Source organism: Stegodyphus dumicola, chromosome 3, assembly GCF_044657685.1.
Source record: "Stegodyphus dumicola isolate Sdum_Otavi_A_Nest chromosome 3, ASM4465768v1".
In the NCBI taxonomy this organism is placed as follows: Eukaryota; Metazoa; Arthropoda; class Arachnida; order Araneae; family Eresidae; genus Stegodyphus; species Stegodyphus dumicola.
This window is the reverse complement of record NC_140770.1, coordinates 230,674,114-230,700,288: the sequence shown is the minus strand read 5'-3', so window position 1 is coordinate 230,700,288 and position 26,175 is coordinate 230,674,114. Positions and strand designations below refer to the sequence as shown.

The 26,175-nt window shown below is 30.9% G+C and overlaps 1 protein-coding gene across 1 annotated transcript in view; it reads left to right on the top strand.

Moving 5' to 3' along the window:
- Positions 1 to 26,175, top strand: part of LOC118192672 (uncharacterized) — a 70,879-nt gene that overhangs the window by 3,186 nt on the left and 41,518 nt on the right. Inside the window, exons 2-5 of the mRNA XM_085813893.1 lie at positions 206 to 309; positions 964 to 1,102; positions 11,951 to 12,079; positions 20,114 to 20,195. Of these exons, the coding sequence (XP_085670019.1) occupies positions 206 to 309; positions 964 to 1,102; positions 11,951 to 12,079; positions 20,114 to 20,195 (454 nt within the window). The remainder of the gene's footprint in view (positions 1 to 205; positions 310 to 963; positions 1,103 to 11,950; positions 12,080 to 20,113; positions 20,196 to 26,175) is intronic.

The following is a 26,175-nucleotide window of genomic DNA, read 5'->3' as shown; positions in this document are numbered from 1 at the left end:
TAAATAATAAAAACAAATTTATATTAGTAACATTTGAATTGAAAATTTCTAATTGTTCAGGTAACTGTAAAATTATAATGTTTCATTCTGCAATTTTTTTTAAAGTTTTATGGTTATACCATTATTATTAAGTAATAGATCTACAGTTTATTAATTAGAGATAAATTTGTTTGTTTTCAGATTAATATACTTTTTTTTATTCTAGTTTACATTGAGACTTATGGATGTCAGATGAATGCTAGTGATACAGAAGTCGTGCTATCTATTTTGCAGAATTCTGGTTTTGAAATTACAAAAGATATAAATGATGTAAGTATAGTTAGTGATAGTAGTTCATTAGTTTGTTTAACTCTTTGTTCATTTTATATAATGTCACAAATATGTAAAAGTTATTGTACTTCTTAATATAAAGCTTACTGGATAGAGACAAGTTTAAAAGAGCATACTGAAATATGCATAGTGCTGATAGTGTGAGAAGTCTTCTGCTTTAGAAACATAAAGCAGTTTTGTATCAAGAATAGAAAGAATAGTGAAAGGATGCATACTTATACTAAATAAAACAAGATATCTCTGAATACTGAGATATGATGTTGAAATTCTGTAAACAAGGAAAAGTCAAGAAAGGTAAGAAACTAATAAATAGCATGCAAGAAGAAACCTCTTAGGTGTTCTCCTGTTTTGATTTTTCTGCTTTTCACAATCTCCTCACTTTTATAAATTTAATTGCTTTTTCTTTTGTCCTAAATAATTTGCAAAGAGCTACAAAATATGTCATCGGTAAAGTTTCTACATCCATACATTAAATCACGTAAAATATATTCTTCTCTTATAATTCAGTTACATTATTCTGCATTTAGATATTAAATTAAGAATTTTGTAGATGTTTATATGTAATTTTTTTATAATTTTAATTTGTATATTTGCTCTAATAATAAATTCTCCTATATAAACGTATTATTTCAGACAGATGTCATATTTATAGTCACTTGTGCAATCCGTGAAGGAGCTGAGCAAAAGATTTGGAATAGACTGAAATATTTTAGTCACTTGAAAGCAAAGCATGATTTGATTTCTCAGCATTCATTGAAAATTGGAGTTCTTGGTAAAATTTTGCTTGTCCTTTTATAATACTATTACTAAAATTTGGTTTTAGATTATATATATTTATGCATCAGACGAAAAAACATGCAAATCAAAATTTTTACTTCAGCTTGAAATAACCCCTTAACTTTCTATTTTAATTTGGTTATTTTCCTTTCCATCGTAAAAATATTACTGCTGATGAGAAATTTCTTTAAACTGTATCATTTCAAAAGTAATCACTGTCATTGATTACTAGGTCTACATAATCTTAATTTATTGAAGGAGGAGTGACAAATGAAGTATGTAGCAGTTTTACATGCTATTGGAGGAAGTTCTAGAGCAACTTGGATGGGTTTAGTGATTTCATGGCATATTACATTCACCACGAATCATTCTCAAGAATAATTGATTACTAGATGACATTGTTAATAACTGCCTTATCGATTCTGGGACTGGTTTGTCATCACATGGCAAATTGTTTAAGAGTTCATTTCATTTAGGCATGTCTGTACTTCATGATGACTCTAAATTTCATAAATTATTAGGCGAATAACCTAAGCTCACCATTCCTTCTTATGTAACCAGCAATAATCAGACTTCAATTTTTCATTATATTGTGACAATTTTTCATTATATTGTGAACCTTGCATTTTTAAACCTTGTCGTGTGTTGCTAGATTTACTTCAGGCAGCACAACAGGAGTTTGAGTTCCTCATGTCACAGGGAATCATTTGACTATACAAAAGTGCTTGGGCTAGCCCTGTATGGTGTATGGCACTATGCTATGCACATGGGCCATAAGGTCAAGTTTAACCCAAGGTATCTCTGACCCCTTATGCCTCCAGTATTTGGAGGGAGGAGTACTATGGCAGAGATCCTCATTCCACTAAGTGGCAACATTCATCTGCAGTGAAGATAAAAGCTTAAATTTTTTTGCCAAATTTTATTTACTACTATTTCTCACCTTTTTTTGCCTGTTCGAGGCTGATGTCTGGCATCAGTTTGTGTATGTGAATGTTTAAATATTTAGCCTCTTGTGAGATGTGCTTTCTATTTTCTTTTCGTTCTTTTTTTTTTTTTTTTTTTTATGTTAAATAAAGTTGATTTTAACTATTAGCTGAATTTTGGGTGATGATGTTTTCTAATGACCTTCTGATAGAGTCTAATGGCGATAAAACATCGCCATAAACATATTAACTAAGGTCATACATGTAAAAATCAACCAGAAAAGTTATCTCTGATGAAACTGAAAGAGAAATGTAACAATGTAAAATGAGATAAAAAAAGCAGTCGTCGTTTGGCATAGATTTTTGAATGAAACTTTGAAAGTTTTAATGGTGATCAAACACAAGTCAATCTTCTTGAAGAGTAGAAAACCTTTTGCAAAGAGGAGGAACAGTGTGTGTGTGTGTGTGATTATGGCAAAGCCTCGAGGGCTATCTTCCTAAGGGAAGGGATGCCTTCGTGGAGGACTTTCTAAGGGAAACTGGCTCGTATACACGTTACGCAAGGGGAAAACCACGAAAACGCCCATGCAGCCAGCCCGTTCGCGGGATTCGAACCTCGGACCGAACTACCAGTGTTCAGCGACTTTACCGCTCAGCCGCTGGTGGGACCAAAGATGAGGAGGAGGAACAATACTGATTTTGTATAAAATGCAGTGGTAGAGCAAAGAAAAAAATCACTGAAAGTAAAAGGTAGCAATCTCTCATTAACGATTATCTGTCATTACTATTCACAGAAAATTCTCTCTATGTCATGGATAAGGCCTTTAATTTTTTTTTTTCCATTTTATCATCAAAAAAGACTTTCTACTGTAAGGAATAATTGCTAAGCACCCACTTCTCTAAAAAATCAATTAAAGCTTTAAATTAAAGAATGATCAACCAAATTAACTATGTCCTGTCGAATGTTCAACTCTTGTTTCCAATTTCTAATGATATGTCTTGAATAACTTTCTTGATGTGTTGGTATTAGTGTTAACTTGTTGAGCATATAGAGCAAACTAAAATGACTCAATGATCTGATTGCACAATGATCTCTTTTAGACTGTTTTTGATTATTCTCATTTTGGAAAACATTACTTGTAAACATTGATCAGCTACCTGCATGCACAACACACATTTTTTTCTTTTTGCCATTTTTTTTCCTTTGCCTTTCTGTATGATGTTATGATATGCCTTGATGCTGATGTCACTGCTATCACTGGAAATAATAACTAAAGTAGTTAACTCATGGCTTAAAGCTCATTCAGCTTGTTATATCTTAAAATTAACATAAGAAACAGTTCACAGAAAGCAAATCATAAAATGAGATTGCAAAAAAAGTGCTCATAACATCCTATTGATTTTATTAATGGAATCTTGGAATTCACAGTTTTAAATATATAAAAGTTACTTGTTTTCCAAAATAAAAGTTCTGAAACTTTATGATTCCATTTAAAATTTTTTTATAAATCATTGCCATCCTCAGCTTATTTTATCCTTGTTTCACATTTCATTTTTAACATATCTTGTTTTTGTTTCACCTATACAAATTTTATGTTCAAAAGTATACAAATTTTATATTCAAAAAGGATATACAAACAAATATTCAGTGTTTGAGTACTTAAACATAATTTTAGTTCTGTAAAAATTATCCATAAAGCTTCTTCAGTTGCTGAACTGGACTTCGTTGAAGCTTTTCAATTCTCAACAGATGAGGCTACCTTTATTTTTGCTTTGCTGCAACAATTGTTTTCAGTATAAAATAGTCGTGGCTCCTCTCATCTCTGCAATCATCATTAAGCAGCGAGAACCTCCTAATGTTTGCTTTTTGCATTTGTTCACCCTGTTTGGTGGCAGTATGTCTCTATTTTTAAACTCAAATGATAATGAGTATTAAACTGATGACCACGTCTTGACTGATAGTGAGAAACTTGCTAAGTACATTGAAAAGCACAGATTAATTGGAAGGAATAAGTTAAGGATGTGAGAACTTTCCTGGATTGCCATAAAGAATACAATCATGACTCAAAAATAGGTTTGGATAAGTGTAATAATGTACTTCCAGACCTAGAAGACAAGAAACAAGAACATATCACTTCACTTATTTACTTATTTTTTTAAATTATTTCAAACAGAATAACAAACAAAAGGTAAAACTGCTAAAGAATTCAAACCATGGCAAAATCACTCACCTTACAAAACCAAGGATGCACATGGTCACCTACAGAATAAGATAATACTGCTCAATTAGTTGAATCTGACAGTGGAAAAGAAGTTGATTCAGCTAAAGAAAATGCTTAACTACTTCTAAGAAATGCTTAACTAAGTGAAGTATCAGCTAGAACACATCAAATTTTGAAACAACGTTAGCAACTAAATGTACAACTTAGCTTATGATTTAGTCTACAACTGAGTGAAGAAAACAGTGATAGTGTATGCATAATGAATTGCTTAAAAAAATTGCACATTGAATGGCTGTCCCCATTCTCTGGGAAATCTCTAATGGACTTGTTTTCAAGGTACTTATTAACCCTTTGTTACATCATGTCCATCCTAGTAGACAAAAGTTTAAATTTGTTTATTCTTCTGTAAATGCCTTAACAGATTCCATTCCTGTGTTTATTCATTCTATATTATTAGAACTTTCAACTGTCGATCATAAATGGCTGTATAGCATCACTAAGTAAAGCATTGCTATTTGATAAATGGCTGCTACTTCTGTTTCCAAGTTAGTACAATTTCTCATAGTAAACATTATATAATATTGCTTACATTTTCTTATACTACCATTTTTTATTCATAATTATTCATTTTAGACATTTTATTTTAAATGTCAGTATGAGAAAACTGTGGAGTGGGTAGATACAGATCTACCGAGAAGAGTGAATTGAAACCCAAATGTACTGCTTATGAAGCCAAAACACCTTTAGAAATGTTTATGTTTGGCAAGTAATTTCTAGAACATTTGACATTTGAATCCAATAGGTACAGGTTACAAAATCGTAGCAAAATGAATTCAATCACAATCGACGAAATGAAGGTATGTTGGGGGATCCGTATGTACATGTTTGTTGTAGATTTACCATACAGAAGATGGTAATGATCATTGCAAACAAGGCAGGAAATGATTTCAAATGCAATGACCGTAAATCATTGGAAAGTGATTTGTATGTATTTATGTATATGCATGCTGTCCACTGTAGTGAACAAACTGTAGCAATTATTTAAAACAAAATTTGAATGAAATTAATTTTTTATTATTACTAAGGTTATTTTAAGTAGAAAAAATACAAACATTTTCATTTAACTTCTCTAGATTATTTATATGCAATAAAGGGTTAATAATTGAGAAAGTACTGTCACCAAAGAAAATAGCATTATCACTTTCAAGTCTGCATCCATGCAAGAACTGGCCATTGCTTTTCTTATGCATAAAGGAGGTATGATTCAGCATCCACAGAAGCCCTAAAGACACCTCAATAAAAGCTGGGAGAGGTCTCCTAGCAGACTATGCAGAGGCTAAAATTAAAAATTAAATTCTCATGAAGAACAAAAATTTTGAAAAAAAAAAAAAAAGAAAAGAAAAAAGAAATTGAATTCACAGAAGCCCTAAAGACACCTCAATAAAAGCTGGGAGAGGTCTCCTAGCAGACTATGCAGAGGCTAAAATTAAAAATTGAATTCTCATGAAGAACAAAAATTTTGAAAAAAAAAAGAAGGAAAAAGAAAAAAAAAGAAATTGAATTCACAGAAGCCCTAAAGACACCTCAATAAAAGCTGGGAGAGGTCTCCTAGCAGACTATGCAGAGGCTAAAATTAAAAATTGAATTCTCATGCTTGAAAATTCCTGTGACCAATGTATGGAAATTTCAGCAGAAATACGAGAACCATATAGAACTACTCCCAATATATTTTGTGGAAGCTTTTGTAAATGAAGAAGGCTGTCAACTCTTTGACATCAAACTATTATTTCAACTTAATAGTATGCTCTATAAACCAAGGAAAGGACTAACTATCTCCTTTCGGTATAAAACAAATTCACCCACAGTCAGCATTGCTATTTTAACAAAACCAGATATCTCAAGTGGGCTCAAGCCCACTTAATTTAAACATGGAAGCTCTCCCCAAATCAGCCTGTCACATGTTATTGATGCAATGGAAACCACCCATGTACTTTCAAAGCTTACCCTAAATTAAAGAAAAAAAATAATACATGGAGAAATAGGTATAACTCCAGCAGTACAAATGAAGAAACTACCCCCTCACTACCCTCTTCTGTTAAGAAGTGAGTATCGAAAATAACACTGACTCTTGGGATGGATAACTAACGTATAGAACTCTCGTTCTCAGTAACAAGACACATGGATTCCTAAATGAAATTCTACAACTGCTGAAAAGGTGTCAAAAGAGTAAGAATCCTTGAAATAAGTTTAAATTATTCAAATTATGAAATTTATGTATGGATCTGCTCAAAAATACTACATTACTGTGCTGAGTAACATAGATAAAATTGCTTCTAAAAACTACTGAGGATGCTGAAGTACAGCTAATGATAGTGCTTCTGCTATCTTTTTGACTTACATTCACTCAAATTGGCTCATTAGTACATGTGATTGTTTGACTTGCTCAAGACATGGCTCTGATGCTGAATTTATATAATAATATTGCTGCTTTACCCCATATTCCTCATGTTATTTGAAATTTAGACTTCTTTCTCTCTGTTTTCTCTGACAAGCAGTCATCCCATTTCTACTGTAAAGCTTTTTTCTCAATTCAGGAACTGATCGGTCAAGACAGTCTTGCATGATGCATCCATGTGATACTACTTTGAACAAGCTTTACACATTGAGCTATTATGTGATATTCAAGGCTAAACCTCATTTGTTTGGTCCATCATCTTTGAAAAGAGATAGAGAAGGAAGCTCTTTTGCTCTGAAGGAAAGAGATCTGATTTTTTTGTTTGTTTGTTTTTTGTTTTGTTTTGATGAGGGGGTCTAATACTGAATTCTCTTTGACAGTTCATTCCACAAAGAGGCCTAAAGCCTACAGAATATAAAAGTGCCTTTGCACAATAAATCCTATTAACTACATTAGTGGTTTTATGATCTGTTTTCAACTAGTTGAAATGTAACATTTATTGCTTGATTGGGCTACAAACATGTACTAGCATGATAACACATAGGGGTATTTCTCAACAGTGAGTGCAGCGATACACCTTGGCAGAAATATGTTGAAGCATGTCTTTTAAAAGATCTGTAATTTTCAGTAAAATGCTCTACTGACACCGAGTGATGTGTGATGAGATACTGTCTTAAATGACATTATAGAATTTAAATGATGACATAGGCTAAATCCAGAAGGAAAAAAATATTGCAGTGTTAGATCTTGTGATCTTTGAGGATAGTTTCCATTAAAAAAATCATTGCATGTACAAAAGCTGAGGGCACTTTGACAAGGTGAAGGCCATGTATGGAGTTGAAAACTCTTTTCTTGGCATTTACCTTTAATTACAAATTCATGGCTTCATTTGCTAAATCATAATATATAAATTTGCAATTAATGTGGCTGGACTCACTAAGTATTTTAGTAAGCTGTCTAATATAGCATATTTCTTTGTTGCTTAGACATTAATCAGTTAAATAACTCATCTGAAATATGTTGAGCATGCATTTAATTTATTTTGTACTATTTTAAGATTTGAATCTCTGTTACATATCTATCTATTTTCTTTCTTTTGATATATATATTTTTTAATTTTTAAGAAATGAATTCACTTTTTGTATTTATTTTGCCAGGTGATGCGACTGAACTTAAAGTAAATTATGACAATAAAATAAAATATGAAGTTCTTATGACTTGCTTTTTTATACATCTTGATTAATTACTGTCCGGTTGAAAAGTTCTGAATTTGTTGAACTTTGAAAAGTATCTGAAAACTCATTTACAGCTAATTTTTTGCCAAGCTAATATGCCAGAAGCAAAAGCTGTTTCCAAAATTATGACATGCTAAGAATACCAGAATTGCTGAAAAAGAAAATCAGAGAATCGCCAAATTCTGCAATCTGCACAATTTTGGCCTTCATGGCAGCCAATGATAAATGAAGCAAACAGTTGTTGTGAATGAGACATTGTTATCTTCAAATCAGTTTCTGACATTCTTTGTAACATCTCTCTTGCAATTTTTTGTAATGCATTTTTATAAAATATGTTCGTTTAAGATGTACAGTCAAAAGTCGTTAATTCGGACACCTATAATCCGGAATGATCTATAATCCGGACCTCAAAGCTAAAAACTTTCTGCGCATGCGCAGCGTTGACACATGCGCGCAGGCATTTACGCGTGCGCGTAAGACCTCTTACGACTGCGCATTTGCGTGTGCGCAAGCGCAGAATACGTTTTCGCTTGGCCGTTTTATGTATAACGGACGGTATAATCTAAAATTATTAAATTATCTAATTATCTATTTCAGTTAATGTTGATGATTGCGTTGTTCCTTAATCTTCGAATTGGATCCGGCTTATTATTTTTTGCAGACTGTAAGAGCAATTTTATAAAAGTAAACTTGAACTTTCGATTATGTCAAATAGAATTTCCAAATCTGGAGCTCCCAAAGTATCGTACAAAACGAAAGTATGTTTCAATAACCATCAAACAAAAAGTGGAACTGCTGCAAAAATTGGATAAAGACATGAAGAATGTGACAGAGAGGTTAGTGAAAACGAAAAAATTTCGATTGACAAGTTAGTCGGTATTCTCGGCACAGCAATTAACGGGACTTGAACAGCGGAACTTTGTAACTGAACAAGAAATTATGTCTGTTTATAGAATTAAAGAGAAAGTATTATCACATAAAACGAAGCAACTTAAACAACTTACATTGAAAGAAATGTTTAATAAAGTAAACAAATAAATATTAAGCTTTTTTTTTTTTTGTAAATTTTGATACCCTTTAGATCATAATTGTTCTTTATTTCATAAATTACGGTTTCATATTTTTAATTTTAGAATTTCTGCATGCCATCTTACGCGATTTAAACTGATGATCTATAATCCGGAAAAATCAATAATTCGGAATCGCCGAAGTCCCGACGAGTCCAGATTAACGACTTTTGACTGTATCAAAGTGCATGTTTGCATGTTTTGTTGGACAAAATGTCATATTTCTGCCAAAATGCAGCTCTTTCCTTTTCATCATTTGCAAACTCCACAGTCATTTGTTAAGTTAAGTCATTTGTTTGTTTGCCATTTGTTAAGATAAAACAAAATACAATGGCTGCTTTAAAAAATAATTGGTGACCTCAAAATTAACATTCTACACTCTCCCTTAGGTTAGTTATTGGTTAGTTAGCAGTGTTTTCGACGTTAACACTGCTAACTAACCAATCATAGATTAGTACATCAAACTTGGTATAAATACCCCTGGCAGCTAATTACATCACTTCTTCGGCTAGCTTCTACCTTGCTAATATCTCCTTGCTTTACTTCTGTGTCTAAAATGCCTGCGTCTTAATTTTAACACTTGGCATGCGGGCAACGTATTTTTAAGCTTTTTGCAGTCTGTCATTGGAGCGCGGGTCACATAAAAATACGTATTTAGTAGATTTGTGGTGGATAGCGAGTATCTACCACAAATTTATTAAATATATATAATTACTGTATTTGACAGCATATAAGATGCACTGGCATGTAAGACGCACTCTTATTTAGATGGCCACACACAAGGAAAAAAAGTTTCAATAGTGTGGTTTCTTTTAGTTCTCACGTTTCGTAAAAGCCAAATAAACAATTATTGAATGCAGTTACCTTCACGTATAAGACGCAGGTAACTTTTTTGAGACCAAATTTAGGAAAAAAAAGTGCGTATTATATGCCGTCAAATACGGTATATATATTTGTGACATTATATGCGGATTGCTTTTGCAGAAAAAAAGATGTATTGGTACAAGTTTGGCAATCCAAGAAAGAAGTCAGTCTCATCTCTTCAATACATTCTGCGGAAATGAAAGAAAGTAGTAACGTTGATCGTATCAAGAGACAAAAAATTATAAAGCCAAATGCTTTGATCAACTACAACAAGTACATGAAAACTCCTTTCATTTACATGAAAACATGTACATGAAAACTCCTTCATACTATAGTATTTGTCCTACTATAGTATTTTGCATAAAACAGTGAAGTGGACAAAGTGTTTAGCTATGTGCATGATGAATTGTGCATTTTTCAATGCATATGTAGTATACAATTCGACAAAAACGCAAAAAATAAGATACAAGAAATTTTTGCACGATATCGCACAGCATTGGGTTACTGATGAACTACCTAAAACCAGCACTGAAGAACCAGAGCAAATGATATCAAAACGCGACCCTTCTGGAAGATTATCCATGGATATGCACAAACACATGTTGGGAAAACTGTTGGTGCTGGAAAGAAGAAAAATCCACAAAGACAATGTCGCGTGTGCGCAGCCAAAAAAGTGCAAAGTGAAACGTGTTTTATATGTAGCTTCTGCCGTGTTCCTCTTCACAGAGGAAAATGCTTTGAACAGTACCATGCTATAAAGAACTATTAAAGTGTTATCATATCTATTTGTATTTGTTATGAAAAAATATTTTTAAATACATTGTAAAATTTCACGAAAAAACGCCCGCTGCACTCGTAAATTGGCGGCGAAGTATACCCGCATGCCAAGTGTTAAGAATCAATGTACATGCCAATTTATTATATTTCATTATGATTGAATCATAGAAATGTCTCTGATTTAATTATGATTGGATAAATATCTGCTGAGATGATTTTATATACGTGGAAGTGAAGACCGGAAATTCGTCATGTTTTGTTATCTTCATCTGTAAGCCTTCACCTTCTACCACGACGACTGCAAGTTGATTCCTCATCTATGTTCCCGGAATTATGACATACATATACATATATAGAGAGACATACATATACATATATATAGAGAGAAAGAGAGGGTCTGTTAAAAAAAACTCTGAATAGAAAAATGACGAATTCCAGTGGAGTAACGAGCATAACTGGGCCCGGGGCAAAATACCTTTTTGGCGCCCTCCTTCCCCGAAAAAAACACAGTGATATGATGAAAATCTTGTTTGGAGACCATTTGGTGCCGCTCTGGGAGCGGCGCCCTGGGCATCATACACCCCTTTGCCCCCCTCGGTACGCCACTGTTGAATTCAAAAGTGCAAATTTGGTTATGCTTAATCAGACATGTGCTAGGACATGTCTGAGTTGCCGTAGTCATACCTGGGCTGCCACTTAAATACTTTTTGATGACAACATTGGTTGCCAAATAATTATTCTGTTGCCTTATGAATCTTGATGGGAGCTCATGCCTAATTTATGTTTCACTTGAGCTCATCAGTTGCTAAAATAAATGCAGAATAAAAATATAATCCTTAAAATAAAAGTAAAAAAAGTATCAAGGCTTTTGGAAAAAATATCATATCTGAAAAGAGCAGGTGAAACATTTAGGGAAAATGTTAAAATTGTGTTAAGTACTTAACTCTGTTACTTTTTTTTTGCTTCGTTTTAATGATCAGAACTGTTTTGAATTACCTTAATTCAGCATCTTCTGTTACAATATGATGTAACCCCTCTTTCTAAGGATTTTTAAAGTATTTTCTTTCTTATAAAATATAAAAATTAAAATTTCTTATATAGTTTTATAATTTATTATTGATTGATTTTACTCTCTTTATGGTCTACTCATCATTGTTATATTTTCATTTTATGTGCAATAAATTTTTTCAGCTTTTAGCGTGTAATCTTTACCATAAATCTATGTTACATGTATTTCTCAATATGGCATATGTGTATGTTTATACTTATATATATATACATATATATATATATATTCTAGGCTGTATGGCTGAAAGATTAAAACATAAGTTTTTGGAAAAAGAGCGGATGGTGGATATTGTAGCTGGTCCTGACAGCTATAAAGATCTTCCAAATTTATTATCTTTGGCAGATGAAGGACAAAAAGCAGGTATGAACCTACTGAGAATATAAGTGCTATATTTTTATAATAATTGTTAGGACTGTGGATCTTATATTTTTCAAAGCTGTGATTTTTCTCCTGTTTAATTCAAAATTTGTTTAGTAGTAATTCTTGATGTTTTTGACGTAAAAGCAGCAGAATGAGGAAAACAGGCACAGCTGATAACTCTTATGTATAAAACCTTTTATTTATATTTTTATCTATCAAAAAAAATATTATGAATTAATGTGAAAGACTGTATCTGGACAGAATAGACGATAGATAAAATTAAATTTTACTGTTATGTGGCATACACAAGGAACAAGGATTTAAATAGAAATAATAGACTTAATATAGATGCCAAAGGAAGTTTCAGGTACAGTGTACTTTCATTACACAAGCCTGCAGTGTCTGTGTTTTTCAACTTTTGACAACTGATTCTTATGAATTTTTTAGTACTAAATCCAAAAATGACCCTCATTTTTTACCATCATGTTAGGATTTTTCACAAATTTCAAAATTGTTAAAAAACTCAAAAAACTTCATTTCACTTCATTTTCCTAGTTCAAGTACAGAGAAGAAGCCTCTTCCATTTTTCTCAGATGAAGAAAACTTTGTCTTCTGCACTGTTGATATGTGTGGACTTATGATTCAATTTAACATTCAGTACAAATGTATTGAATGGAAACTGTTCATAGATTCATCCAAAAGAAGCCTCAAAGTTGTCCTTTTTTACAATGAGAATATATATGCATGAATAACTGTCAGACATTCTGTTTATTTTAAAGAACATTACAATGATTTAGCATTTCATCTGAATAAAATGAAATATGACAATTATTACTTACGGTGACCTCAGAATGATATCATTGCTGTTAAGACAGCAAAGAATGTACACAGAGTTTCCCTTTTGCATAATGTGAAAGTTGCAAAAAAACCCTGACTTGATCGAAAAAAAAAATAATGCTGTTTTCAGATTTAGCACTAAAGATTATATAGGAATTAATAAACAAAAGTTAAACAACGTGAGAGAACCGAACTTTTGCAAGCTTGTCTGATTAAATAATCAGAATCAATGATGAATTACTAATTCAGAAGTCAAACAACAAAAATCAGCGTTATACCTACAAAATTTTCACAGGACTAGTTTCGATGGTTTTACCGAACCATCATCTTCAGCTGCAAAACCGCAAATGAACAATTTGCGGTTTTGCAGCTGAAGATGATGGTTCGGTAAAACCATCGAAACTAGTCCTGTGAAAATTTTGTAGGTATAACGCTGATTTTTGTTGTTTGACTTCTGAATTAGTATTTGTTTGGTGTGTTATTGTGTCTTAATCAATGATGAATTAGTCTGATATCTCTCTTCTTTTCTCTGTCTCTCTTTGTCTGTCTCTCTCTCTGATATATATATATATATATATATATATATGTGTGTGTATGTGTGTGTGTGTGCATATATATGAATAAATTCAGGAGCAAGAATTTATCTCTCTTCCTGCATAGTAGACATTGAATTAAGAAAGACTGGTCAAAAAAGGATTCATTAGAACCTGGAATCAAAAATGTGCTCTGAGAGCTCTCATAGATCCAAATGAAGTTTTTTTTTCATCTCTGCATATCAAATTAGGCTCTATGAAGCAATTTATCAGAGCTTTAACAAAAGAAGGCCAGTATTTTAAATCTGTGACAAATTTCTAGCCCTTTCAACTGCCAAACTAAAAGAGTGTCTTTATTGGTCATGTGTCTAACAAACAACGAACGAAAAGGAAACACTGTGTAATTTGAGAAACAAATGTAAGCTGAGGAAAAAGAAGCCTCGAGAGCCTTTTAGGCATAGCAACTAAGTTTCTGGGCAATAAGAATGACCCAAACATTAAATCAATCACTAAGAACATGTTGCAAAACTACAAAAGAATTAGGTTATTTCTTGAACTTAAAGTTTCACATGCCAAATTCATATTTGGATTATCTTCCTGAAAGGATTATTTTGATGACTGACTATTGCTGGATATTACACTAAAATGAATCCCATTGAGGATATAAAAGAAAAAGCATGAGAACTCAATGGGAACTGACACAAGAAATAAAATTGTATATTTTATGTACATTATCTTAGTTTAAGCTTAAAAAACGTTAAACTAAGTCTAATGTGTCACATTTAGCAATTTTTTTATTTTTTACAAATTTTGCAAGTTACGATTTACAGTGACTTTTTACAAATCTTGAAAGTTGCAAAAAAACCCTGACTTGATCGAAAAAAAAAAAAAATAATGCTATTTTCAGATTTAGCACTAAAGATTATATAGGAATTAATAAACAAAAGTTAAACAACGTGAGAGAACCGAACTTTTGCAAGCTTGTCTGGTTAAATAATCAGAATCAATGATGAATTAGTCTGATATCTCTCTTCTTTTCTCTGTCTCTCTTTGTCTGTCTCTCTCTCTAATATATATATATATATATATATATATGTGTATGTGTGTGTGTGTGCATATATATGTAATAAATTCAGGAGCAAGAATTTATCTCTCTTCCTTTCTCTGTCTCTCTTTGTCTGTCTCTCTCTCTAATATATATATATATATATGTGTGTGTATGTGTGTGTGTGTGCATATATATGTAATAAATTCAGGAGCAAGAATTTGGATGGCATAGAAGTTTTGATCCATAATGACTAGGAAATTGGAGGCAAAGGCAGATTAAAACTTCAGTCTTTTTTTCAGCAACATGTTGTAGCTACATACAAGTTGGCACATTAACCCCTTAACTGGTTTGCCCATACATTGTATGGGCTACTGATCATTGGATGCATCCGTGCATCGATATTTCCCCGTCTTATTTTTATTTGCCCGTATTTTTAATATATTGAAAGAGAGACTTTAGTAATAGAAGATTTCAATAGATGGCATAGCTTGTCCATGCCATTTAAAAGCATTCTAATCAGTTTTTCTTTTGTTACCGGAAGTCGAAAGTACTTTGCATTCTTGGTTCTTGAAAGTTTTGCTACACGGTTTTCTGGTTGTGAATTCAAAGCTCTTTAGTTATGTATGATACAATAGATGATGTTACTTTATTGTTAGATGCTTCTGATGATTCGGGTACAAATTCAGAACTGTCATGTAATGTTCTGGATAATTCTTCAGATGACATGTGTAGTGAGCTTAACTCCGATGAAGACTTGACTTCTGCTAGAAATTTTATTGAAATTGATATGGAAAACCCACCTCTTGCATGTCCCAGGTTTCATTTTACTGATGTTCCAGCAGTAAATATACAAACTGATGATACTTCTGAGGAACTACAATTTTATGAAGCATTTATTGATTCTTCTCTGATGAATAAAATTGTAGAAGAAACAAAAAGATATGTGACACAGTGCATCCAGTCAAGCACTGCAAAAAAATTCTCAAGAAGTAAATTTTGGAAACAAACAACTCAGGAAGAGATGCATATATTTTTTGCTCTGGCTATACTCCAAGAAATTATAAAGAAGCCTGCAATTGATCAGTACTGCAGTAAGAGACATTCCACATACACGCCATTTTCCCCCCAAATAATGACTCATCGTCGATTTCATCTTTTGCAACGGTACTTACATTTTTCGGATAATTCAGCATTTGATGCACAAAGTCACGAATGTCCAAAATTAGTCAGATTATGGCCAGTTTTGAAACATCTGAATGAAAAGTTTCGTTTGGCAGTGACACCACAACATGATTTAACTATAGATGAAAGCCTTATGCTTTTCAAAGGAAGATTAGGTTGGAAGCAGTATATTTCCCTAAAAAGAGCAAGATTTGGAATAACATGCTTCATGCTGTGTGAATCGATTTCTGGTTATGTGTGCTCTATAATAATATACACAGGCAAAAACACGGTTCTGAAACCAGAGTTTTCAAATCTATGTATTTCATCACAAGTTGTTATGACAATGATGCATCCGTAACTGCATAAAGGATATTGTCTTATATGACGGATAATTATTATTCATCACCAGAATTAGCTGTTAAATTAGTTTCCTGTTGAACGGATACATATGGCACCATAAATCTAAAAAGGAAAGAAGTCCCAAAGGAAATGCAAAAGAAAAAAACTAAAAAAAGGAGAAATCATTACATTTCAAAGAGGAAAAGTTTCTGTTATGAAGTGGATGGACAAAAAAAATGTTTCATTACTGTCTACTATTCATAATACTGAAAAGGTAGAAATACAGGTCCGCTCTGAAACGAAACAGAAACCAAAAATTGTTATGGATTATAATAACACGATGAGAGGAGTAGACTGCATGGACCAAATTTGAAAAATTTTGAAGTCATTAGAAAGAGAGAAAAAATTATTATAGAAAAAATTTTTTCCACATTTTTAATATTGCTGTATGGAACTCATATGTCGTATATTGTAAGAAAGGTGGAAAGAAAACGCAGTTACAGTTCAGACTTGATCTTGTTGACAGAATTATCGAGAAATACCATTCTGGGATGACTTTCATATATGGATGACCTGGTTCTGAGCCTAATCCTTTGAGACACTTCATAGAAGTTATTGCTCCAACAGAGAAGAAACTGAGACCTGCCAGACAATGCATTGTATGCTGTTCCAGAAGGAATGAAAGTGGAAAGAGAATCCGAAAGGAAACATGGTATATCTGTCCTGATTGGGATGCAGGACTTTGTCTAAAACCGTGTTTCAAATTGTACCACACAAAAAAGGACTACTCAACAATAGTATTGAAAGTATGAATTTTTAACGTATGGTAAGTTTTTATTTAGATTCGCAGTTTGTGAGATCTGTATAACGGTCTTTACTGCATAAACTCTGTGATTACAAAGAGCCAACACACAGGGGCATTTGTGTTACAAAGTTATAAAATAAAAAAATGCTTAAATTCATTAATTATCAAATTTTTTAAAAAATTCTTTCATTTTCCTTTTATACTAAGTTAGGACTTTAATTATGTGCAATAAAAAATATGCTTTTTTTTTGGAACATTTCTGGGAAAAAATTGACCAGTTAAGGGGTTAAACGTGACTGTTCCTTACATTTTTGATAACTTTGTAGCAAGAAAGCAGTAGCAGACAGACTACAGTCCAGCTAAGGCAAAGTGTAGAAAGCAAATGTGTGATGAAATCTCAAGTCAGACTGAGTTAGTTCTCAAAGCATTTTGCTCGGATAGTTAATATTGCTGTAAAATTACTATTGGCTGGTTTAGTTCCATTTACATCATCATAATTACATAAGAATTATATGACATAGAATAGTCTTGAAATGACATAGTGCAGAGAGAGGTTACTATTTTTAGAATAGTGGAAAGAAATTTACGTTGCTAATTTAATCTTTAAAATAAAGAATATATATTCTTCATTTTTCTTACATATACACATAAATATGAAATTAAAAAAGGAAATTTATATGAATAAAAACATATTCCTATTGTATTGATAAGTTTGTTCCTGGAATGTTGAAGCCATATTTTCATTTGAATCTTTAATTTTATATGAAGTAATAAATTAATACCCTTTCTTCTTGATTTCAAAATATCAGTATTAATTTCTGTATTGTTTTTATGAATCTTTAACTAAAATAACGGACTACCTTTTTTAAGCCATTATCATTTATTTACTGTTCTTTTATCATGAAAACCTTTCCAGGAGCACACAATGCTTAACAATATAAATTTGGAATTTATTAAAATATTTAAATTGCTTTTTTATGAATAATCCTTCCTTTGTTATAGCTAATGCTTTAGATGTCAGTGAAGGAAGATATGAAAATTCATTTTTAGAATATATTGCAATTTAAATAATATTGAGACAACATGGGAAATAACTAACTATGATATTATAGCATATCATAGTTATAATATATAGTGTTCAAAGCTGTGTAGAAGCTTCAACAGGTAGTTATGGAAGAAATGGTATGGAAGAAAATGAAGACTTGCAAATCTTAATCAAATCTAAAAAAGGAGCGAAAATTTTAAGAACTCTTGATTGAAAAGTGGTTATCAGAGAAACCTATCAACAGTTTTATAAACTTAAAAAATACAACCGAAAAACTGTTGATGAACAAACAATATGAAACACACACAGATAGCTCAGTTTTGTAAAAGTTTAAAATTTCATAAGATATGTAATTTTAACAAACATTTAAGTAATTGAACATTTTCATTAAATTTTAATTATTTTTTAGGTATTCTAAGAATTATTTTAGGTATTTATTTTGTGTAAAGATGTGCTCTTTTTTTTAATTAAAGGAGGGAAGGAAGAACTAAGTAACAAAATTGTTAAATATTAATTAGATCTGAAATCTGAAAATAAATCATTACAGTCGTTATATGACACTTTCTAAATGTAGAATCAAAACATATTATTTTTTAATGCTTATTGAATTTTTTGAAGCTTATCTTTGAAAGTACAGAAACCAGTTTACTTCAGTATTTGTGATTATCAAAGTTCTTAATTTCAATTCATTTTTAAAAAAAATTCTTCTTTAAATATGGTCTATAAAATGTAGTTGATCTGATTTTTAGAGGAAAGAAAAAAGTTTCTTTTAAAAAAGTATTAAGAATTTAAATTATACTTCCTTGACAAAAATTATTAGGCTTTTCAAATATAAATTGCACCTAATGGAATGATTACATTTTTGTAAACCATATTGTGATTTGAAATAATTTTCATATTCTACAATACATCTTTTCTAACATTCTGGATATTGAACCCATTTTTCAAAGAAGGTGTTTGATTGGGTGCATATCCACTCTTAGATTTCTGTGATGATTCTGGGGAACACTGGGGGTTAAATCTGGAGTACAACAGGCTTAAGGCAGGATATCCAATCCATATATATTAAGCAGGCATTTCTCCATGTTGTCTGCAAAGCCTGGTCAAAATTCTGAAATCTTTACTTCTACTAAAATCTTATCACAAATTCTTTCTTCCACAGCTGATGCACTTTGTGCTTACTCTTCATTCTCACTAATGCCACCCATGACTAAAAAGAGATTAAAATGAGTTTCTGGTAAGCAGTATGATAGTCGGAACATCAAAGGTTATTTATTTACATGCTTCTAGAACTTTCGCTAAAAAAATCCAGCAGTCTGGTTTATTTTTGGTTGTCCTAATGTTATAAATCTCAGTTTTAGTTTTTAGAAGGAAATAATTCTGATTTTGAGCTGGCTTTGTCTGATAAATTATTTCTATAATTAAATAATAAAAAAATACTATTCATGTACATATGTACCTTGTATCATGCAAAAAAATGATACCTCAAGCCACAGAATTTTGAGCACACTTAGTCATCTGCCAAATGTGCATACCTGAATTTTAAACTTGAATTTTAAATTTTATATTTTTTATTTCATATTATTTCATATTTTGTACAAACTTAATGAAATTTTGATTAACAAATATGGCAATTTAAAATTAACATATTGCCATTCAGCAATGCATAAGATATTTAGCTTTCAAATCTAATCAACATTAAAAGATATGTGTTGCCACTAGCAAAAATATTTTTATCTTTCACATGCCAAGGTGTTGTTGCTGTTTGGTGAAACATAAAGTGTTTAATTCTTCTTTCAAATTTAATCTGTCTTTTATTGATTAACAAAATAAGCAGTTCATTTATACTGTTGTTAATTAATAGTGGAACCTGTGAAATTACTTTAGCTGGACTCATTAAAATAATTATATTTATATGTACATTTTTTCCTTATAACTATTTTAGATGGCTGGCTATGCAATTGGCCAGTTCATTATTCAGCCTGTTATAAAAATTGACTGATCTATATGAGAAATCATAATATAAAAATTTGTTTAGACAAAATTGTTGGTTACTTAAAAAATAAATTTGATCTGAACATGATAATTATAAAAATAAACTTTAAGAGAACTTGACAAGATTTCATAGTGTGTTCATTTCGTTTTTAACATGAGACCATTAATGGATAACATGAATACTCTTTTATATTTATTTATGTATTGAAAGTAGAATTGTAATTATGAATGATTCTTTATTAAAGTTATACCCAAATTTTATTTTTAGTTAATGTGATGCTTTCTGTGGATGAGACATACGCAGATATTATGCCAGTAAGAATGAATGCATCATCTAAAACTGCATTTGTGTAAGCTTTTAGAGTATGATTTCTGTTGAATTAGTATTCAGATTTTAGGATACAGTACAAAGTCCATAATCTGGACTCATTGGGTGATTCCGGATTAGGAGTTTATTTTCCGGATTATAGGTCATCTATTTAAATCTAGTAAGATGGCATGCAGAAATTATACAATTAAAAATATGAAACTGTAATTTATGAAATAAAGACCAATTATGATCTAAAGGGTACCAAAATTTATTAAAAAGAAAGCTCAATATTTATTTGTTTACTTTAGTAAACATTTCTATCAATATAAGTTGTTTAATTTGCTTAATTTTTGTACTAATACTTTCTCTTTAATTCTATAAACAGACATAATTTCTTGTTCAGTTACAAAGTACCATTGTTGAAGTCCTGTAATTGCCGTGTTGAGAATACCGACTAACTTGTCAATCAAAATTTTTTCGTTTTCAATAACGTTCTGTGTTACTTTCTTCATTATCGTAAGCGCACATGGGTAAACGCTTTAATGGCTTTACACGCATTATGCGCATGCATAAATTTGTGGCTTTGAAGCCCGGATTATAGATCATTCCGGATAATGGACATCCGTATTACGGACTTTGTACTGTATTAAAAAAGCAATTTAAATTGTCAGCTTTATTGATAATATGATGAAACTACTTAACTTTTATTATGATTGTAATCCTTTTTCTTGTTACTTTGAACCATAATTTATTCAAATATTTATAAATATATATTACTGTGTAAGTGAGTAATGCCTATTTATATTTTTGGTTTGATTTTCATTTCATTAGCATTATTTTATTATTGTGCTTACTCATATTTTTATGCATTTAATTTTCCAGTTACATTGTTTTAAAGTTTACAATAATGATAAAATATTTTAATATGCAGGGTAGGAACAAAGTGTGTAATTTCAAAATTTAAATGTTTGTATACTTAATTTTCTCTTGCATGTTACATTAAATATGGAGATGGTTTAAAAAAATGTATATTCCTAGTAGAAAACCATAGACCAGGGAAATAAGCAGCATATAGAATTTTTATGAAACTTTTGTTTTATTTCAAATTGCAAAAAAAAGAAAATTTTAAAAATGATATAATTTAAAAAATAGTCCCCTCCCCCTTGTATTCTTCTTTCTCCTTTTCCTTTGGCAGGCCGAAGCATTTATATTACAAAATCGGCTAAATAATATTAAAGCATGCAATAATATAAGCATGTTAAATATTCATAATTATTGAATAATCTAATGTACATTACAGGATAAATCATGTGATTTAAATCCTGGTTTTAATAATTTGATTAATCATGCTTTATGATTTAAATCCTGTTTTAATCAGCAGATTTAAAAGCAAAATCATTGGTATTCTTCTGTTTTTAAATGATGGGAAATGTGTTCAAAATTAGTTCTTATGATAATCTATAATGCTTTTTAAGAGATTTTTTAATAACTGAATACAAAAAATACAAACTTTTTAAAGAATTAGAGTTGTTTAAAATATTTTAAACAAGCCACGTTAGTACAATGCAAGAAAGTTTGCAACTTCTTTGTTTAGTCTCAAACATAAATCTGATCATGATGGCTCTAATTCAAAGCTATATGTAAATCTGTTGTGAAAACATCATCATCTCAAAAATCTAAAATGGATGATGAAGTAGGTAATTTTTTTTTATTCTAGAAATACATCATTTTGTAGTGTGAAAATTCCTTATTTCATAAAATTAATAGAGATACTGTTTACTAGATATAAACCCATATTGAAAAATGACATAAATGATAAATTATTAAATGATATATATGAAAAACAAATGGAGAAATGTATTAATGTTTTAGTGAAACAAACGAAATACAGTACAAAGTCCGTAATCCGTACTCGTTGGGACTTCGGCGATTCCGAATTAGGGATTTTTCCGGATTATAGATCCTCAATTTAAATCTGGTAAGATGGCATGCAGAAATTATACAATTAAAAATACGAAACCGTAATTTATGAAACAAAGAGCAATTATGATCTAAAGGGTATTAAAATTTACAAAAAAAAAAGCTTAATATTTATTTGTTTACTTTATTAAACATTTCTTTCAATGTAAGTTGTTTAAGTTGCTTCATTTTTTGTGCTAATACTTTCTCTTTAATTCTATAAACAGACATAATTTCTTGTTCAGTTACAAAGTTCTACTGTTTAAGTCCTGTAATTGCTGTGTCGAGAATATCGACTTTGTCAAACAAAATTTTTTCTTTTTCAATAATTTCTGTTACTTTCTTCATTATCAGAAGCGCATGTGAGTAAATAAACGCTTTACGCGCATGTGTAAGTTTGTGGCTTTGAGGTCCAGATTATAGATCATTCCGGATAATGGACGTCCAGATTACGGACTTTGTACTGTATATATGGTGCTAGATGATCAATCTTATATCCACAATAAAGAAATAATCATCATGTATGTTTGTGCAATAGATGGAGCTGTACATTTAGTGGAAATTATTGATGCATTATTAACACCATTTACAAGAGAAAATTTACTCATCCTTGCTTTTGATGTTATTATTTAAAAAAGTTGGAAATAAAATTTAAATGTAAAATTTATTCAGCACGTGTGTTAAAATTGAGAAAAGAATTGGGAAACAATTTTCAGCTTATATCTCATAGTTTTTTAGCACATATTCTTATTTATTGGTCAGACCTTTAAATATATCCAATGTTCCTGAACTTATTATTCAAACTGTAAAATATTTTTGAAATCAGATGTTTCTCTGATTCAAATTAAGTGACTTGGTTTAAATATAACATTTTAAGTACATCTGAACTCAATATGTGACCTTCTTTAGTTATATGGACTCAGTTGAGAGCTGTGAGTTTTCATATAAATTGTCAAAGAAAACTGAAATGTAACAGACTAGAGTATTCGGTTCAAGCATGGAGGTAGGAAAGGGAGGAGGGGCCATTCCACGCTAGAAGTGAAGCACTGCTTTGACGCTTGGGTCACCAGACGGGGTGTTCTTTGTTTACATTCAGAAGCTCGCTTGACAAGATTCTGATAGTATTTCGACACACGACAGTTCCATAGAAATCGAAAAAGGGACACTTTCGCATGAAAGAAACATTCATAGTGTGATGGATAATAGCAGTTTGTATAGTTTACTGACATTTACGCAAAAATCTTGGTTATTTTTCGATAACTAACAACAGCGATTTTGATTATGAATTTGTTTTATAAAATTCTAAGCTGTTGCACTACAAAAATATAGATTTTAAGAAAATTGCTAAAAGAGATCTGCCAAAATTTATTTTCTAGAAGATTTGAAAATTTTGAAACTTGATGGCTAAATGTAAATATAAAATTATGTATGTTAAAATATTTGTAATTAGGCACATAGGTCAGATTAAGTTTTTATTAAATAGAGTAACGCATGCAAGGGCTATCTGCCTAAAGAGAGAGATGCCATCGTGGAGGAATTTTGAAGAAAAACTGACCTTTGAGTGGGTATTAAAAATAATACTTATAATTTTCATTAAAATTATATTCATATATATTTTTTATGTAAAACTTTCGGGTGTATGCTAAATTAGTGTAAATTACTTTACACAAAAAATATAGTGAATGCACAGAAATTAAAGATTTGCACATGCCGTAAATGATAAATAGGAAATATGTATGGGTATTTATGCATGCGCTTGCAAAAGCATGTATCTGCCTTTGACAAAATACTTAAATATTCATTAAATTATTTATAAATGTATTTGAAATGAAGAATTTATTCACTTATAAACAACTGTGAAAGTACTGTGAAGAAATCTAATGATTAAATGTATCTAATTTATAATGATTATAAATGTTATCTAAATATATAATAACCTTAATATTGAATTGTAAACATAAATTGAAATCCTGTTGACAAATACGTTATAAAACTATTTAAGCAAGAATTGTTCGTATTGGAAAGCAATCTGTTAAAAGGTATTGTAAAGCAAATGCTATGAGATGCGCACTTAAGAACGTAATAAAGAGTTTTGGAATATGTATTGTTGAAATGAAGGATAAAAAAAAAAAAAAATCTGATAAGTATAATTAAAAGAATTAAGCCAAAAAATCATGTCATATTTAAGAAAGTATTTTAGGAAGAAGCTCTATAAATAGAAAAGAAATAATGCATAATTTTAATATTAATAATACAATAAACTTTGATCTTAATTTTTGTACCTTAACCGAATAAAATCAAATTACCATAATTTTTTTTTCTAATGTAATTAACGAAAACTTGTGAAAATATTTCATTCAAATTAAACCATTCTGAGAAAACTGTCCTGTGAAAAGTATAGTATTTAATTCCGTTCAGAATGAAATGTTGTTTAAAAATATGTTGTTTTCACATACTTAGGATTCTGAAGTGTTGTAGAAAAAGAAAATATATACATTTATATGTATATTTACGATGTAATTACAAAATATTTACACCCGAATGCGTCAAATCCCATAGAACTCAATGGTAAATGACCCAATGTTTTGGTCACCACGTAGGGATCGCCGGTGCTTCAGAGCAGGGTATGGAGAAACTTGTTTAGGGCGACTCCTTCTTACTTCCTACCTCCATGGGTTCAAGTGAGTACGGCAGTTCGAAGATTTATCGTCTGCATGTTCAACAAGCCAGCTTTCTTGTGCTAGAAGACCATATGTTCACCAGGAGTACTGGAGGTAGCATTGACCTGCTTGGAGTATTTTGTTATGCTAAAAGTTTTCACACGGACTAACCTTTCCGAGTGTGCTGGTTTTTTAGCACAGTACATTTGTAACTATTTAAAAGTACTATTGGATTAAGTGTTATCCACATACCAAATTGATGTAATCTTAACTTCTTACATTTATGTTTTTATTAAAATTCCTGTTATTGTTTTATAACTTGAGTTTGGAGTTATTTCAACCCTGAAAAACACAACAGAGGCTTTGGGTAGCCTGTTCAACCACGATACTATACTACAAATGACTGTTTTGATCCTAATGTAAAAATAATACTAAGAAGAATTTAAAATTATCTAAATTGGTGAAATATAATAAATTTAATCTTTATTTACTTATTACAAAATATTTGAAAGAAAAATAGCTTTAAATATTTTTAATTATTTTAGAAATTACAATGTATAATGTCGAGTCTAGCTCAAGAAAGGAGTTGGTGTAAGAAATATGATGTTGAGCCACACTTGACATAAGAGTCCTAAGGGTTAATTTAAACGTGTTGTTGTGGCTAGTCTCACTTGTTTGAGGTAGGGCAAGGAGTGTAAGACTGCATCTGTCATTGGAATGAGCTTTCAGCACCATATAGGTGACCGTATGATTTTGCCCACTTCCACACCAATTTTGAAGAGCACCATGGGAGACAGGTAGAGATGATGTTCAGCTCACTATGTATTTTGAATGCTCCCATGCCATATGGACACTATACGTTTACAAACATCCATTCCTTCTCAGGGATTCAAACTTGAGCCCATCAGTGCGGCAATCAGTGTCACTAATTACTATACCCTCTGGGGTGTTAGTTGACATATAAAAATATGTATTATGCTTCTTAACATCACTTTAAAGGTTTAAGGTAATATAGAAAATATCAAAAATATCTGATTTAAATAAAAAATAATAATATAAGGGTTTATTGATGATTTATATATCTTCAAAATAAATCTGAAAAACATGAAGGTGTAACATGTACAACTGAACTGATACAATCAGCATGCTGTTCTTGATAAATTATATTTGTGCCTTTCTTATATCTGTAACTGTATATTTGATGAAAGAAATATAAGTTCATTTATGTTTGAAGAGTAGCAAGCAAGAGTAGAATGATATGAAGGTTTGGTTAAGAATAACACAATTTTGGTTTAACTTTATTCCTATTGTCTAATTTAGGTTCAGTTTGCAAGCTTTGCTATCATTATTGGCTGAAGTATTGTTTAAGTACCTGTGTCACTAACATTATAGTAAGAGTCA